Here is a 15809-nt window from a genome sequence, read left to right on the forward strand (position 1 = left end):
CTTCGTGATACTTTTTGAACATGCCTGTTTTTAGCACACTTCGGGGAATGTGTTGTTTTGGAGAAGGTACCTCAATTAGGTTAGCGGAATCACAGCCGGCTCCCCCAGAGGGAACACCAAATAGGGACATGTATATCAAATTCGGCCTTCCACCTATTATGTACAGTAAATTATGGCATAAGTACACTAAGGCCGATCCCGAATTGCAATGGCCCCTACACGGGTCATACGATTTGAGTAAAATCCAATTTGTAGAGCAATGTATGTTTCAACGCAGGTCTAGACAAAACATGTTTGATTGCGTGCGAATGTGGGAGAAAGCGGCGCGTGAGCGAATGAAGCGTGAGGTTGCCTTGGCGGACAAAGAGCAGCGCAAGGCTGCTCGGGATAAGGCTTTACAGCTTGAGGAAAAGGAGACTCAGGAGAAGAAAGAAAGGGAGGAACGGGAACGTAATTTGCAAACTACTGGTCAGTTTCCTATTCGCCGACCACTTTATCCTGTCCTTAATAATGAAGTTGATGATTTTTCTTTGTTAGATCGGTCACCGCCTCCGTATGTTACGCCGACGGCTCCAGCTGTGGATTCTGATGATGACGGACGGGATAAGTCGGGCAAGAAGGGTGTATCGGCTCTCAGGTTTACTGCGGAGAGGTCCGCTCATTTACGTAGTTGGGCTCGCAAAGTGAATAAGCATAGTGTCACTCAGGATCAATTGATATCAGAGAAAACAGGGTGGACGGATCTTGAAGTGATGTATTTTCTGTCTTCTTTGGCTGATGAGGTTGTAGGCGCATATCGAGATCTTTCTGATACGTTAGAACCAAAAGTGTTGTCAGTGTACCGTGAAAATTTAGCTAAAGGCGATTTTGATCTTTCAGATGTTGACGACCTATTCAAGCAATTGATCAAGCTGCGGGATGAGACAACCCACTTACGACAGGAACGAAAACAGAGGCAGAAGGAGTCCGAGCCGGACAATAGTGGGCTGACTAAGGAGTGTTCTCTCCGTGGTTCAGATAAGAGTTCTGCGTTGCATGTTATGCCTATGCGTGAAGCTGCGCCTTTGTATGTTCCACCAAAAGGGGAAGGTACGGATGATGATAAGTTGTCGAAGGATGCGAAAGGGTATTTTGTGTACAATTGGGTATATACGCCATGGAATAGGGCAGATGTGATGGCCTTGAAAAATTCTTTACCTGATCTTCGGAAGAATCCGGCGGCATTTTATGAAGGGGTGGAGGGGGCTATATCGTCTTGTGCAGTAGCGGTCGGCAGTAGGTGTTTCTATAGGGCGGTGACGTGGCCAGGAGGAGGGGCAGGGTGGGGGGAAATAATGTATGGATTATGGAGTTTTACAGGTAAGTAAACATTTAAATACATAAAACGAATTTCGTTGCGCGCACTGCATCACATTTGGTGATGCAGTGTGCGCAACGAAATTCGTTTTATGTATTTAAATGTTTACTTACCTGTAAAACTCCGTAATCCATACATTATTTCCCCCCACCCTGCCCCTCCTCCTGCCCACGTCACCGCCCTATAGAAACACCTACTGCCGACCGCTACTGGTCTTGTGTGATGACTCTTGTAGATATAGATTTGTTTTTTGGGCTAATTTTACCACCTGATATGTGGAGGCAAATTCGTAAAACTAATGATGAAACGATCTTGGGGGGGACCTGGAAAGAAATAAATGCTGCAGATTTAGATAGGGAACCAGCATGTAAGCCTTGTCCGCTAATCTTAGATCTTCCGGCAGCTATTTTGCATAAATTGAAAACGCTTGTTCCAGCCAAAAAGATTGATTGGACCATGTTAACGTCGTGCAAGCAGAAACCCGATGAAACGGTCTCTGATTTCTTTACACGCTTCGAGGAGGCATTTCATGATTACAGTGGTCAATCTTTAATAGACGATACGGGTCGGCATCTGTTTGTAGATAAGTATGTAGCTAATCTCCTACCAGAGATTGCTAGGCGATTGAAATTGAGTGAAAGTTCCTGGGCCACGGCGACCCCTGCATCCTTGTTAACTATGGCTCAGTATTATGAGCGGCAGGAGGTGGAAGCTAAAGAAAGTGTAGAGAAAAAGACGAAGGAATTGAAAACGAAGGTGATGTTGGCGCAGGTTCGGGGAACACAGGGTAGAGGGAATGATAGAGGTAGACGCGGTGGGGGAAATGCATCGTATGGTCGTACGGACATTGCGGAGGATCAGTGTGCTTATTGTAAGGAGTTTGGGCATTGGGCCGAAGATTGTCCGGTACTTCGCGAACAGCGTAGTCAGCGTGGTCGAGGTAGTGGAAGGTCAAGAGGAGGTTATACTGGAACGAGAGGTGGCGGAGGTGATCGTAGACAGGTTGAGGAGAGGGGCCGTGGCCAGGACGAACGAAATACGTTTGATAGACGGAATCAATATCAGATTTCGGAAGGAGAAAATGTGGAACATCAGGATTACGTGCATGCATAGGATTGCGTAGGATGGGGTAAGGAATCAGTTGAAGTGCCGGTAGATCAGCAAGGTCCGTATGTAACAGCGGGTATTTTGGGTTCTACTGATCAATTTCTAGTCGACACCGGAGCTACTCGTAGCGCTCTGTCGAAAAACTTGGTTCCGAGGGCTCCCCTGTCTGGCGAAATGATTACGTGTGTAGGGTTTGATGGCACACCCTCCCCCAGCCCATTGTCCAAGCCCCTTGCACTATGCATTGACAAATACTTTAGTTTTGGCCAATTTTTGTTATCACCTCATACCCCAGACAATATCCTGGGTATTGATTTGCTTAAATATTTCCGAGCAACAATACGCTGCGCCCCAGAGGGAGTGCGGGTTATCTTGAACGACAACTACCCTGACCCTGATGATTGCATTGAACCCGACAGATTTTATGCCATTTTAGATATCCCTGCTTTGGCCTCTCTGCCGCACACGCTGTGGGCGACCTCAGATACGGATGTGGGAGAGATGTGCATTCCACCAATACACATTACTGTTAAGGAAGGGGCCCCTCTACCACGAGTGCCACAGTATAAGATCTCGAAGGAAGGTGAAATTGCACTGACACATATTGTTCAGGATTTGATTTCTGCGGGGGTGGTGGAGGAGGTCCCTTATAATGTCTGTAACAGCCCTATTCTACCGATTCTTAAGAGAGACTCAGATGGCAAGATCTATCGATTTATTATTGATTTGCGTGAAATAAATAAAATTGTCATTCCCCAATACCCAGTGGTGTCTGATATCACGACTTTGCTTACTTTGGTTCCACCGACAGCCACCACTTTTAGCGTTATTGACCTAAAGAATGCGTTCTTTTCTATCCCTGTTCATCCAGATAGCAGATATCTGTTTGGTTTTACGCTCAATAATAAATCGTATAGATTTTGTCGTGTTCCCCAAGGATATACTGAAAGCCCTAGCATCTACAGCCAGGCTTTGAAACGTCAACTAGATGCCTTTAAATTGCAGTCTGGCGTGGCGCTCATCCAGTACGTGGATGACCTTCTGCTCGCCGCCGACTCCCATGCACAATGTGAACAGAGTACGCTTGCATTGCTTTCCTTTTTGGCACAAAACAATCACAAGGTTTCCAAGAAAAAGCTTCAATACTGTAGACCCCAGGTGACCTACCTCGGTCATCTGTTGTCTAAGGAGGGGCGGGCATTAACATCTGATCGAATTCAAGCAATTTTAGACACACCAGTCCCCCGCACGCAGAGAGATGTGCGTGCTTTCATAGGGTTGACGTCCTTTTGCAGGCAGTGGATCATGGGTTTTTCGCATATCATAAAACCCTTACTAGCATTACTGTCCAAAGCCACACCGATGCCTCTTGAGTGGACAGATGAATGTCAGAGAGCTTTTGAACAGTTGAGGCAGGCTCTCTGTTCCGCACCCGTGTTGGGAACACCAGACTACACGAAACTTTTCACATTATACGTACACGAAAATGATGGGTGTGCGTTGTCAGTGTTAGTGCAGTTACACGGGGATAAGCAGAGACCATGTGCATACTTCTCTGCCATTTTGGATCCTGTAGCACGAGGGCTGCCAGGGTGTTTTCGAGCGGTAGCGGCAACAGCAGTAGCCATACGACAGAGTGAGGGCATAGTGTTATCACACAAATTGTTGGTGTTAGTTCCTCATGCAGTAGACGCCCTGTTAAACCAAACAAAGACCCAATACCTCACGAGTGCACGACTTACAGGATACGAGCTGACACTCTTAGCACCACACATAACATTGAAAAGATGCGCTACTTTGAACCCCGCGACTTTATTGCCCTATCCGGCCGAGGAGGGTCAGGAAGAAAAACATCATGACTGTGTTTTCCTGACTGAGGAACAGACAAAGGGTCGTGTTGACTTACAGGATGTGCCACTTCCTGACGTGGATGGGGAATTGTGGGTTGATGGATCGTGTTTAAGGCTGCCAGATGGTACGACTTCAGCAGCATATGCGATCACGACTCTTAAGACGGTGGTAGAAACAGCTAGAATACCACAAAAATCGGCTCAGGCAGCGGAGCTGATAGCTTTAACAAGAGCCTGCGAATTGAGTGCTGGCCTATGTGTGAACATATACACGGACAGCCGGTATGCCTTTGGAGTGGCCCATGACTTCGGGCTCCTCTGGAGGGAACGTGGGTTTCTGACGTCACACGGGGAGCACATTATGCACGGAGAGTTAGTGCGTGATCTCCTAAACGCGTTGCTTTGCCCTAAGAAAGTAGCGATAGTGAAGTGCAGTGCCCATAAAAAGATCACGGATAAAGTGGGTCAAGGAAATGCCTTTGCAGACAGTATAGCAAGGCAGACGGCTATGTCCCGAACTAGCTCCCCTATGTATGTGGTACAATCACAGGCTGAGAGATGGAGTGATGCTAGAGCAGAGATACGGGATATTCAAAAATCAGCTACAGAATCTGAACTTGCGGCTTGGGCAACAGATGGGGTGTTAGATGACGAAGGTTGTTGGAGAAGCAAAGATATGGAGAAGTGGAAATTGCCTGCGGCTTACTTACAGGCGATGGTCCAGATGACTCATGGACTGGCCCATGTCGGGGCTCTTGCAATCACTCGGCTTTTAACACGAGTTTGGGAGCATCCCGAGATTGCGAACACTGCAAAGAGAGTAGTGCAGACCTGCCTGGTATGCTTGCAACACAATCCTGGAAAGGGGGCCTATACTCCGAAAGGAGGGTTCGTTCCACCTTCTGCACCGTTTGAAGTGCTTCAAATGGATTACATCCAACTCGAGCGCTGCAATAACCTGAAGTATGTTTTAGTGGTGGTGTGTGCTTTTAGCAAATGGGTTGAGGCCTACCCCACGAAAGACAATACGGCTTTAACAACAGCTAAGGTGTTGCTTAAGGAATTCTTTCCTCGCTTTGGAGTTTGCAAATTTTTGTGGAGCGATAATGGACCCCATTTTGTTGGAAAGATTGTGGAATATGTGCTGAAGGGGTTAGGGATTCAGCAAAAGTTCCACGCTGTATTCCACCCTCAGTCAGCAGGTTTGGTCGAGCGGTACAATGCCACGTTGAAGCTTAAGCTGGCCAAAATTGTGGCGTCTACATCGTTGAAGTGGCCAGATGCGTTGCCGTTAGCACTACTATCTCTCAGATCAGTACCCCACTCACGAACCGGCCTTACGCCCTATGAGGTGGTGCTTGGCCGCCCTATGAATATCTGGGGGGTGCCCAAGCCGCGATTAATACATGATGTGCCTTGTGTTATGATGAATGATTATTTGGCACGATTAACAAATGATTTGCTCTCCATTCATCAACAGGTTCGAGAAGCGCTCCCTGACAACTCTACTGGAGAGGGCCACGATCTTCGTCCTGGGGATCATGTAATGATCCGCTCGTTTGAAAGAGCAAGCAGTTTGGAGCCCAGGTGGAAGGGCCCCGAGCAGGTCCTCCTGGCAACCCGCACCGCAGTACGAGTGACCAACAGGAAGCGGTGGGTGCATTCGACACATTGTCGCCGAGTCTCTCCGGATCTGGTGACTCCTGCTGTGCTGACTGATTACAAGGAGATCTTGGAGAAGGAAAAGAGCCCAGCTGTGACGTCGGCCGAAGTGGAGGGAGCCTTCCCGGACCAATCTGCTACCGGAAGAGAGCGCTACAATCTACGACCGCGATAAGAAGATTTTTGTTCCTTTTTTAGACTGGTTGGTTACCGCTCCAGGTTTGTGAAACGGAAACCGGGAATCCCAAGGGGGGGGGATCAGTTCTGCCAGAGTATAGACACCCGTCTTGGCCCGGAGAAGAAAACAACGGCTACCTCGGAGTTCAGCACCGCATTTTTTTTTTTTTGGTATACACGCATGTGTATCTGAGACAATTTGTGAAAGCCCTGTGAACAATTTGTGCAACTTGAGACTTTGTATAAACTTTCTTGAACAATGGCACCAACGGCATCTCGTGATAAGAAAATATTGGGTGCCTTTCTCTTTGTCTTGACCATTGTGGTGATTGCCGTTATAGCCTGGGTAGTCGAACTTGTGGTGCCTGTACGTGAACATTTGCTGCCGACTACCCCGGCACCGTCTGAACACTTTCATTTTACATTGCCATTCCATGAAGAGCGCCATCGCCAAACGTATTTAAATAACAGCTTCATTCAGATTCTTCATCACACGCATAATATGACTAATACCTCTAATTGCTGGGTGTGTGGAATGTTGCCTGGGCACCAGAAGAGAGGGGGCACCCCACTTATTCCACTCCCGTTTTCGCACAATGGGTCATGCAATGCCTGGTACACCCTCCTCTTTACTTTGAGATGGCCAACAAAAGGGGGGGTGCTTTTCCGTCTGAATAAAGTATGTTCCCATGATAAGGATGGGTTTCCCCGGGCTGAGGGTACACGTTTTGAATGGGAAGAGTACAGGCCTGATAATGTATCTGCTCCACGAATATATAGCAATCAGCGAAATGTGAATGTATCTAGTGCTCATGTCATAAATGTCATTGCCACAAAAGCCGATTTATGCATCAGAAACAAGGGCACGATTGCAGTGGGGAAAAGCGAATGTAATATTACTCTCACGTTTGATAGCCCGAATGGCATTTCATTTGTTGCATCTCGAAACACCTACTTCATCTGTGGAACGAAGGGGTACCATCAGCTTCCAGTAGGGTGGTTGGGCACGTGCTATGTATCGTTTGTGCTACCTCCTGTGTTTATTGCCCCTCCAATGTATCACAACGACTACACTCTGTACCACGATTTTGTTTTGAACAGAGTTAAACGAACTGTTGCCCTAGAGGACATTGATCAAACAGACACTGCATTACAACAGTATGTGGATTTTAATCTGGGACTATTCTCCTTTGTGGGGGCTGCATTGAACAGCCGGAAAATAAGACGACTGACACGCGTTGTTGAGGCTGTTGCGAATGACACTGCCGTTGCCCTGGGGAATATTACTGAGGAACTACAGATTTCCAGAATTGTCACCCTCCAAAACAGGATGGTTTTGGACGTTGTTTTGGCTGATCGTGGGGGGGCATGTAGAATTATCGGAAGCAGCTGTTGTGTTTACGTTCCTGACAATTCTCCATCTGTGTATGATGCCATTTCCAAGCTGCATAAAATAGCTGCCGAAATACACCCGGACAATGGAACTTGGACACTGTCAGGATGGTTCTGGTCCATGATTGCAACTTGGGGCTGGAAACTATTGACAATTCTCTGTATACTTGTGGGAGCAATGTTCTTCATATGCTTGTGTATCCAATGTGGCCCTGCCTTATGTTCAATGTGTTTATCAGCTTGCTTACCATCGAGGCGAGCTCTTGCCCATGACAAAATAATGCTATGCAAAGAGGTGAGACAAATTATGTTAATAGACATCGAGGACGAACATCCAGACTATGTTCATTATGAGGTAGATTCAGCTAAACGCTAAAAGGGTCGTCTGTCGTAGTTGGCCCGTTTTGATTAGCGATTAGCCGAATCTACACGTTGTCCTCCTTTAACTTGGCTATATACGACATACGCCATTTTGAATGTTGCAGCGGTCATCTTAGACCATGAGCAGCCTCGTGGCCGACGTGCCCTTTAGTCCTTTGTCCGTTCCATTGACCACTCTCATCTGCCCAGCAACAGGCTATTTTTAGTACTGGTCAAGCCACACATGCGCAGTTCTCACTGACCCGTAAACCTTCAGGAATGTGCCGCTAACTGACCAGCGGGTTTGAAACTCTCCAATGAGCTGGCAGTATTCCAAAACATGACCATATATGTCTCTAAAACTGTGTCTTAACTTGTGCCGCCTAAACTTTTATTGCCCCAAAATTGTATATAAACGGGATCACACCGGTGTTCGGTGTGATACCTCTTGCATTACCGAAGGGTGCTGTTTGAGTGTACCACCACCCCATGGGGTCTTAATAAACTTGTTCTTTGCCTTTTACAGTTTCCGTGCCAACAGTTCTTGTGTGTAAGTGGGTAATCTCTGGAGCGTGTAGGCCTTGGGAACCCCGAAATACTTCAATGGAGTTGCGTTGCAACGATGGCGCAGCTCCAGCAATGCTGCGTCAAGCCGTAAGCCTGCTTCATGCAGGCGCAGGGTTTCAGTGACGCATCATTGTCCTAAATGACTGAGTAGAGGCTCAGGTGCAGTCCTTCCTTTGTAGCCCTCTTTTTGGCTAAAATAGTTGGTTCTTGTTCTTTCTAAATGTTTGATTTGGTTGACAAGGACATCGACAAGCAGCAATCATCAATTTTTTCTGTTCTTTCTTTCATGTTGTACGTCAGGTCCGCCCAGGGGCAAGCGGACAGAAACAGCGGATGCAGTGGCTCCAAAGGAGGAGGATGATGCAGGCCAGGGCGGCGAGTGCTCCTTTGCTGGCCCCAGTAAGTTTTCATTTAAATATAGAGGACCTATTGTTGTCCAAGCGTTCCTAATTTAAATTTTTCGAAACAGTGTTTAGATAGGAGCAAAATCAATAATACTACTGTTGCAGGGACAATTCTCCACAAACCGAACTATGGACACCAAAGACCAGAGTAATAATATTTCAGAGTGGCGTGTTTGGCACACTGTATACTATAGTATAAACTTGGTAGTGTCAGCGGCACGGACTCCTCCTTGCAAAAATTACAAAACCTTTCGCTCAGTCACTCTAGCTTGGAGGACCAAAAACCACAGAGTCAATTCAGGTTTAAAAGCTTTATTAAAAAAAGTAAAAGTAAACACATATAATAAAATAAAGTTAGCTGGAAAAGGAAAAGTGCTTGGTGCTGAGTTGATGAGTAATGGAACACATGTCTTGTGGTCGAGCCGAGCTTTCACCTGGTTTAGTTGATGTTGCTCTTGTCCGTAGAAGTCCAGCGTCTGTCTGTTCAGAGAAAAAAGATGTGTGTTAAAATTAAGCAAGCATTCATCAATTGTGACAAAAAAGTGCAGCAAGACAACAGCCTTCCCTGGAAGGAGGGACATTTTTACTTTAGACTAGAGTAGACAGTCAATTATTTTTTCTGTTGTTTTCAAATTTCTTCATTCCTAGACCAAATACTAGTGAGTGGTGTAATCTAACAGTCTTAAATATATTTTTTAGGTGGAACAGCTGGTGGCGGGGCCAGCTCGGACGTGATCGTCATCGACTCGGAGTCTGAGGACGACTCTGGGGAGGATGCGGCGCAAGTGGACAATCAGACTGTGAGGAAGCAGGCAGCGGTGGTGTGGAGTACAGGTAAGCTGGATCATGGTACTATCTGACTCTTAGATAGCATATGATGTGTATCCAGTGCTGGACCAGTGACAAATTACAATATGGTAATTACAGCAGGCTGGGACCGACAGACAGATAGAGGCAGAGAGAGAGGAAGACAGAAGGAGAGAGAGAGGGAGGGAGCCAGAGGGAGGGTGAGGGAGGGAGACAGAGAGAGAGACAGCGAGGTAGAGGGAGACACAGGGAGACAGAAAGAGGGAGACAGAGAGAGAGATAGAGACATATCGCCTGGGCCTGGTGCAGATGATACGGTTGCTGGTGTGGTTAACGGCTCAGAGGAAAAGTCACTCACTTCTGCCAGATCTCTTTCATATGAAAGAGCACCAAACCAAGGATACAAGTGAGTTGTGGGAAGGGAAATGGTGATTCAAGCGCCCCCCCTTGCCCCTCCATGCGGACGCCCATGATACTGGCCTCAATAGTTTTGTACTGCGCTGGCTAGTTGCTAGTTGTACTGTGACACAACTTCCTGCTGAATCATTTTGTGTTAATCATATTCTTAAAGAGCATTCGTTACAGATTATGTTTTTCTTTCTTCTTATAGTTGGTAATACTAAAACATCAAAACCGAGCAGGAGTATGCGGGCTGTACTTGCCCGGCAACGGAGGCTGGATGCCACTGTTGCGCAATATCGCCGGCTGGTGGAAATGGAGGGGGACGACACGCACTCCAGTGTAACATCTTCTGCATCCTCCTCCGTGACCCCACGTTCTGCCGGTAAGCGCAGTGCTCCAGCCAACCGGAGCCGTGCTGGAAGACGCCACCGCCGAGCAGTAAAGGCTGCACCTCCTCACAGTACTGTAAAGGCTCGCTTGCGCCTTGCACTCCGCAGAGTGTCCAACCTAGAGGCGGAGGTCCAGAGATGGAAGGAGTATCATAATCTGGTGGAGGGCCTCCGTTTAGATCAAGCCATCATCCATGAGAAGTTTGATGCCCTGGAGGCCAAATTCAACAACCTGCATCCGTAGAGTGTCCCTTGCCCCTTTTTAGAGACTTTTGGGGGGTGGGAATTGGGAGTTGGGGTTTTTGGGGACTTTTGATGGACTATTTATTTGTTGGGGTTAGGGAGGGTCTTGCGGGAGTTTATTTTGTTAGGGATATAAAAATATACTTTTTCAAACTTTATCTGAGCATAGCTGTTTTTTACTACTTTTGAGCCTGGTGGGTGGTGGTTTTGCAGTAAGTTTGTTTTACGGAACACTGTCATCGTGTTGATTCACGTGTAATTGGCCAAATGTTTTCCAAAGTAAATGCCTGTCACAGAGTTTCCTAAATCAAGAGTCCTAGGAGTTTACTAGTAGTACCACTGTCACTCTCTCGCCTCTCCTCCTAATACTCCATTATACTACCTCCCATCCAAAAGCTTATCTTACCTGTAATTTGTGTTTGAGGGCTGTCTCCACCTGGAATTCACAGTGTCCTAAAGCGTTCTGCCGCAGGGTCCCAACTGGAGTTTCCCGGCGTGGATTTTCTGCAAAGCAAAAGCAACCTGTAATTGGCCAAATGTTTTCCAAAGTTAAATGCCTGTCACAGAGTTTCCTAAATCAAGAGTCCTAGGAGTTTACTAGTAGTACCACTGTCACTCTCTCGCCTCTCCTCCTAATACTGCATTTTACTACCTCCCATCCAAACGCTTATCTTACCTGTAATTTGTGTTTGTTGAGGGCTGTCTCCACCTGGAATTCACAGTGTCCTAAAGCGTTCTGCAGCAGGGCCCACACTGGAGTTTCCCGGCGTGGATTTTCTGCAAAGCAAAAGCAACCTGTAATTGGCCAAATGTTTTCCAAAGTTAAATGCCTGTCACAGAGTTTCCTAAATCAAGAGTCCTAGGAGTTTACTAGTAGTACCACTGTCACTCTCTCGCCTCTCCTCCTAATACTCCATTATACTACCTCCCATCCAAACGCTTATCTTACCTGTAATTTGTGTTTGAGGGCTGTCTCCACCTGGAATTCACAGTGTCCTAAAGCGTTCTGCCGCAGGGTCCCAACTGGAGTTTCCCGGCGTGGATTTTCTGCAAAGCAAAAGCAACCTGTAATTGGCCAAATGTTTTCCAAAGTTAAATGCCTGTCACAGAGTTTCCTAAATCAAGAGTCCTAGGAGTTTACTAGTAGTACCACTGTCACTCTCTCGCCTCTCCTCCTAATACTGCATTTTACTACCTCCCATCCAAACGCTTATCTTACCTGTAATTTGTGTTTGTTGAGGGCTGTCTCCACCTGGAATTCACAGTGTCCTAAAGCGTTCTGCAGCAGGGCCCCAACTGGAGTTTCCCGGCGTGGATTTTCTGCAAAACAAAAGCAACCTGTAATTGGCAAAATGTTTTCCAAAGTTAAATGCCTGTCACAGAGTTTCCTAAATCAAGAGTCCTAGGAGTTTACTAGTAGTACCACTGTCACTCTCTCGCCTCTCCTCCTAATACTCCATATACTACCTCCCATCCAAACGCTTATCTTACCTGTAATTTGTGTTTGAGGGCTGTCTCCACCTGGAATTCACAGTGTCTTAAAGCGTTCTGCCGCAGGGTCCCAACTGGAGTTTCCCGGCGTGGATTTTCTGCAAAGCAAAAGCAACCTGTAATTGGCCAAATGTTTTCCAAAGTTAAATGCCTGTCACAGAGTTTCCTAAATCAAGAGTCCTAGGAGTTTACTAGTAGTACCACTGTCACTCTCTCGCCTCTCCTCCTAATACTGCATTTTACTACCTCCCATCCAAACGCTTATCTTACCTGTAATTTGTGTTTCTTGAGGGCTGTCTCCACCTGGAATTCACAGTGTCCTAAAGCGTTCTGCAGCAGGGCCCCAACTGGAGTTTCCCGGCGTGGATTTTCTGCAAAACAAAAGCAACCTGTAATTGGCCAAATGTTTTCCAAAGTTAAATGCCTGTCACAGAGTTTCCTAAATCAAGAGTCCTAGGAGTTTACTAGTAGTACCACTGTCACTCTCTCGCCTCTCCTCCTAATACTGCATTTTACTACCTCCCATCCAAATGCTTATCTTACCTGTAATTTGTGTTTGTTGAGGGCTGTCTCCACCTGGAATTCACAGTGTCCTAAAGCGTTCTGCAGCAGGGCCCCAACTGGAGTTTGCCGGCGTGGATTTTCTGCAAAGCAAAAGCAATCAACATTCGAAATGTGCCAGCGGGGCTCACAGACCCCAAAACCCTAGAAGCCCCACAGACAGCACCCCTAAGACAGGCAAGTGAGCAATAACGCCTAAACGTTTTCACCTCCCATTTCCTCCTAACCAATTTCATCCCTTAATAGACCTTGCCAGCAATGGCCCAGCCAAGACCCATAAACCAAAGCGCAAACAAGTTTGACACCCCCCAAACAGCCAAAAAGCAAATCCGGGAAAAAAGCCACACTTAGAAAAATGTATTTAAATGAGGACTCACTACTTCCAGTACCTCTTTAGGGGACTCGTCAACGTAAGTTTCTTCATTGTGCGGAATCCAGGCATCAGCATTACGGGAAATGGATAGGGTGAGTCTGGAGGAGGAGGATAGACGACCAGGACTGAGTTCTTGGCAACTAACTTGTGAACCTGATGAATGCTGCGGCATCAAAATCAAGACAGTTCTGCTGATGGGCTTGTTCTTTGATTGGGTGATTACAGTTTTGTTGTGAATGGGATCAAGCACTTGGTAAACAAAGAAAGACAGACACACAGGAATAAAAGTGAATAAGGAGTCGGACTAAAAATAAAGTTAATGAATCATTGACTCATTTTCAGAACTCGGTGTCAGGGAAAATGAACTCGTCCTCATATGCTGCAAATTCACTCGGTAGTACTTGTGGTAACTGAGGAGAACTTTCCTCAGGTAGGTCGGTGTCCTCTTCTTCCTGCGTGCATTCTCGTACTTTGTAATCTGGTGGTATGAAGTGCTGGTTCATCTTTATCATGGTGAGCCGCTCCACATTTGCGGGCAAGAGGCGGGACCTTTTGGAAGTCACAATGCCACCAGCAGAACTAAAAACACGTTCTGAAGACACACTTGCGAGTGGGCAAGACAAGTAATTGATAGCCAGGTTGGTGAGCTCTCGCCATATGTTTCTTTTCCCATGCCAATACGCCAATGGGTCCTCAGTAATATTGACCGCTGTTGAGTCATCCAGGTAGGCCTGCACCATTGAAACAATGTTCTCCCGCATTCCTGCACTTTGCACTTCTGTGTCCTTTCTGGGACAAGCAAACCCTAGCTGACTTAGCCAATCCTCTTCAGACATATCGCCTGTGCCTGGTGCAGATGATACGGTTGCTGGTGTGGTTAACGGCTCAGAGGAAAAGACACTCACTTCTGCCACAGGCACAGAAGTGCTTTTATCCGACGCCTGTTGGCCTGCTGATTCACTAGTACTGTCTTCTCCTACAGTTTCCTTCCTCTCTCTTTCAAAACGAATGGCTGACCGAGCTAGCCAACCTTTGTACTCTGTAACATCTGAAGTTTCAAAAGGAATTATTACTTTTCCTAACAATGGCTTTCTGTAACGTGGATCCAGAATAGTAGCACAAATGTAGTGCTGTTGTTTCTTGATATTTACAAGCCGTTTATTGCTAACTAGGCGTTGTAATAATCTCTGCGCCAACTCATATGCTTCATTCTTTCCCGCATCCTTTAATTCTGAAGACACCACCTTGACTTGGTGCTCGAGCTTCAGCAACAATGGGATAGCTTTGCTCAAAGAACAGTCCTCCCTGCTGACTTCACGCGTGAAGACCTCAAAAGGACGAAGCATGTCTGTCAGGCTTTTAACTAGCTGCCATTGCTCCATAGCTAGCATCATTTCTGTCGTATCACCACCCAGGTTGTAGAAATACTCATTGACTACTGGAAACAGCTCATGCAGACGCTCAAGCATGTAGAAGGTTGAGTTCCAACGTATTGCCACCTCCTGGATAAGTGCTTTCACTGGCATTCTACGTACATTTTGCTGGCGCCTCAGCTCCTTCCGGGCCTTAAAAGAATGGTTGAAATGTGTGCATATTCTTCTGCAGATGGTCAGTATTTTGTCGACTGCAGGTTCTTTTTTCAAGAACTTTTGCACGACAAGGTTCATACAGTGCGCCAAACACGGCACTCTGAAATAGTCACCGTCCGCCATGGCCTTAACTACATTGCTGCCATTATCAGTAGAAACATAACCAACCTTGCAATTTCTTTTGGGCAGCCATTGCAAGACCTTTTTGTTAAAGTCATGCAAAATGTTGTCTGCAGTATGAGTTTTCTCCATGCCAAACATGGCTAATGTTGCATGTTTACGAGCACCCTTAAAAATGTCGACCAAGTCACCACCTGCATTTATCCGTTTTGCAACCCCTGAAAAAGAGACCCAGTGTGCAGTGATGCACATGTAATCAAGGGCTTGGCAACTGGTCCACATGTCTGTTGTCAGGTGTATAGTGTGAACAGCACTCTTCTGAAAAGCTGCCCCAACCAACTCAAGCACCTCTTTATGTAGTGCTGGAACAGCAACCCTGGCAAAATAGAACCGGCTAGGAACCTTCCATTTAGGGGCCAGTGTTGCCACGAGTTCAAGAAAACCCACACCTTCGACAAACGAAAAAGGGAGAAGGTCCACCGCTAGCATTTTAGCCAGCTTAGTGTTATACAGGCGCACAATTGGGTGGTTGCGTTGAAATGGCCCATCTGAGAAGAACATGTCTGTAATGCTGCGCTGGACAAGTTTAATGGATGATGCTGATGCCTTCTTCGACCCACTTCTGCTCAGTGTTGACATTTTCCGCATTGGTGTGTCTCCCAGACTCTCAGTGTGCCTCCTATGTGTTCCGGAGGGTGTGGTGCTGCCAGGGGTACTGGGTGCGCCCGGATAAATGTCTGACGCTTCTTCTACCTCCCCGTCATCTTCAGATGAAACACCTAGTACGGGTTTATTTTGGCCACTTGCCCTTTGGGATTCCTTTGCCTTGATGTTTGCTAGGTGCGCAAACCATTCTACAGCGTGCCTTCTTTCAAGATGACCTATCTGGCCTCCGGTACCATAGTTGGTACCAATCTTACCGCGGCTAACTGTAGTCGTACAAATGGAACAAACGGCT

At 46.7% G+C, this 15809-nt stretch overlaps 2 protein-coding genes across 2 annotated transcripts; one reads left to right on the plus strand and one right to left on the minus strand.

Annotated features, from left to right (window-relative positions):
- The first annotated feature begins 8706 nt into the window (after window positions 1-8706).
- Window positions 8707-10718, plus strand: LOC147730735 (uncharacterized). The gene is made up of 3 exons (XM_086954109.1): window positions 8707-8871; window positions 9576-9710; window positions 10294-10718. Exon 3 carries the CDS (start codon window positions 10329-10331, stop codon window positions 10716-10718), a length of 390 nt encoding a protein of 129 aa, XP_086810235.1. The 5' UTR covers window positions 8707-8871; window positions 9576-9710; window positions 10294-10328.
- A 2762-nt stretch (window positions 10719-13480) lies between these two features.
- LOC147730736 (zinc finger BED domain-containing protein 6-like) lies at window positions 13481-15123 on the minus strand. Its single transcript, XM_086958619.1, has one exon. It carries the CDS (start codon window positions 15101-15103, stop codon window positions 13481-13483), a length of 1623 nt encoding a protein of 540 aa, XP_086814745.1. The 5' UTR covers window positions 15104-15123.
- Window positions 15124-15809: the final 686 nt, after the last annotated feature.

This window comes from Lissotriton vulgaris, chromosome 2_1, assembly GCF_964263255.1.
Source record: "Lissotriton vulgaris chromosome 2_1, aLisVul1.2, whole genome shotgun sequence".
NCBI lineage: Eukaryota > Metazoa > Chordata > Amphibia > Caudata > Salamandridae > Lissotriton > Lissotriton vulgaris.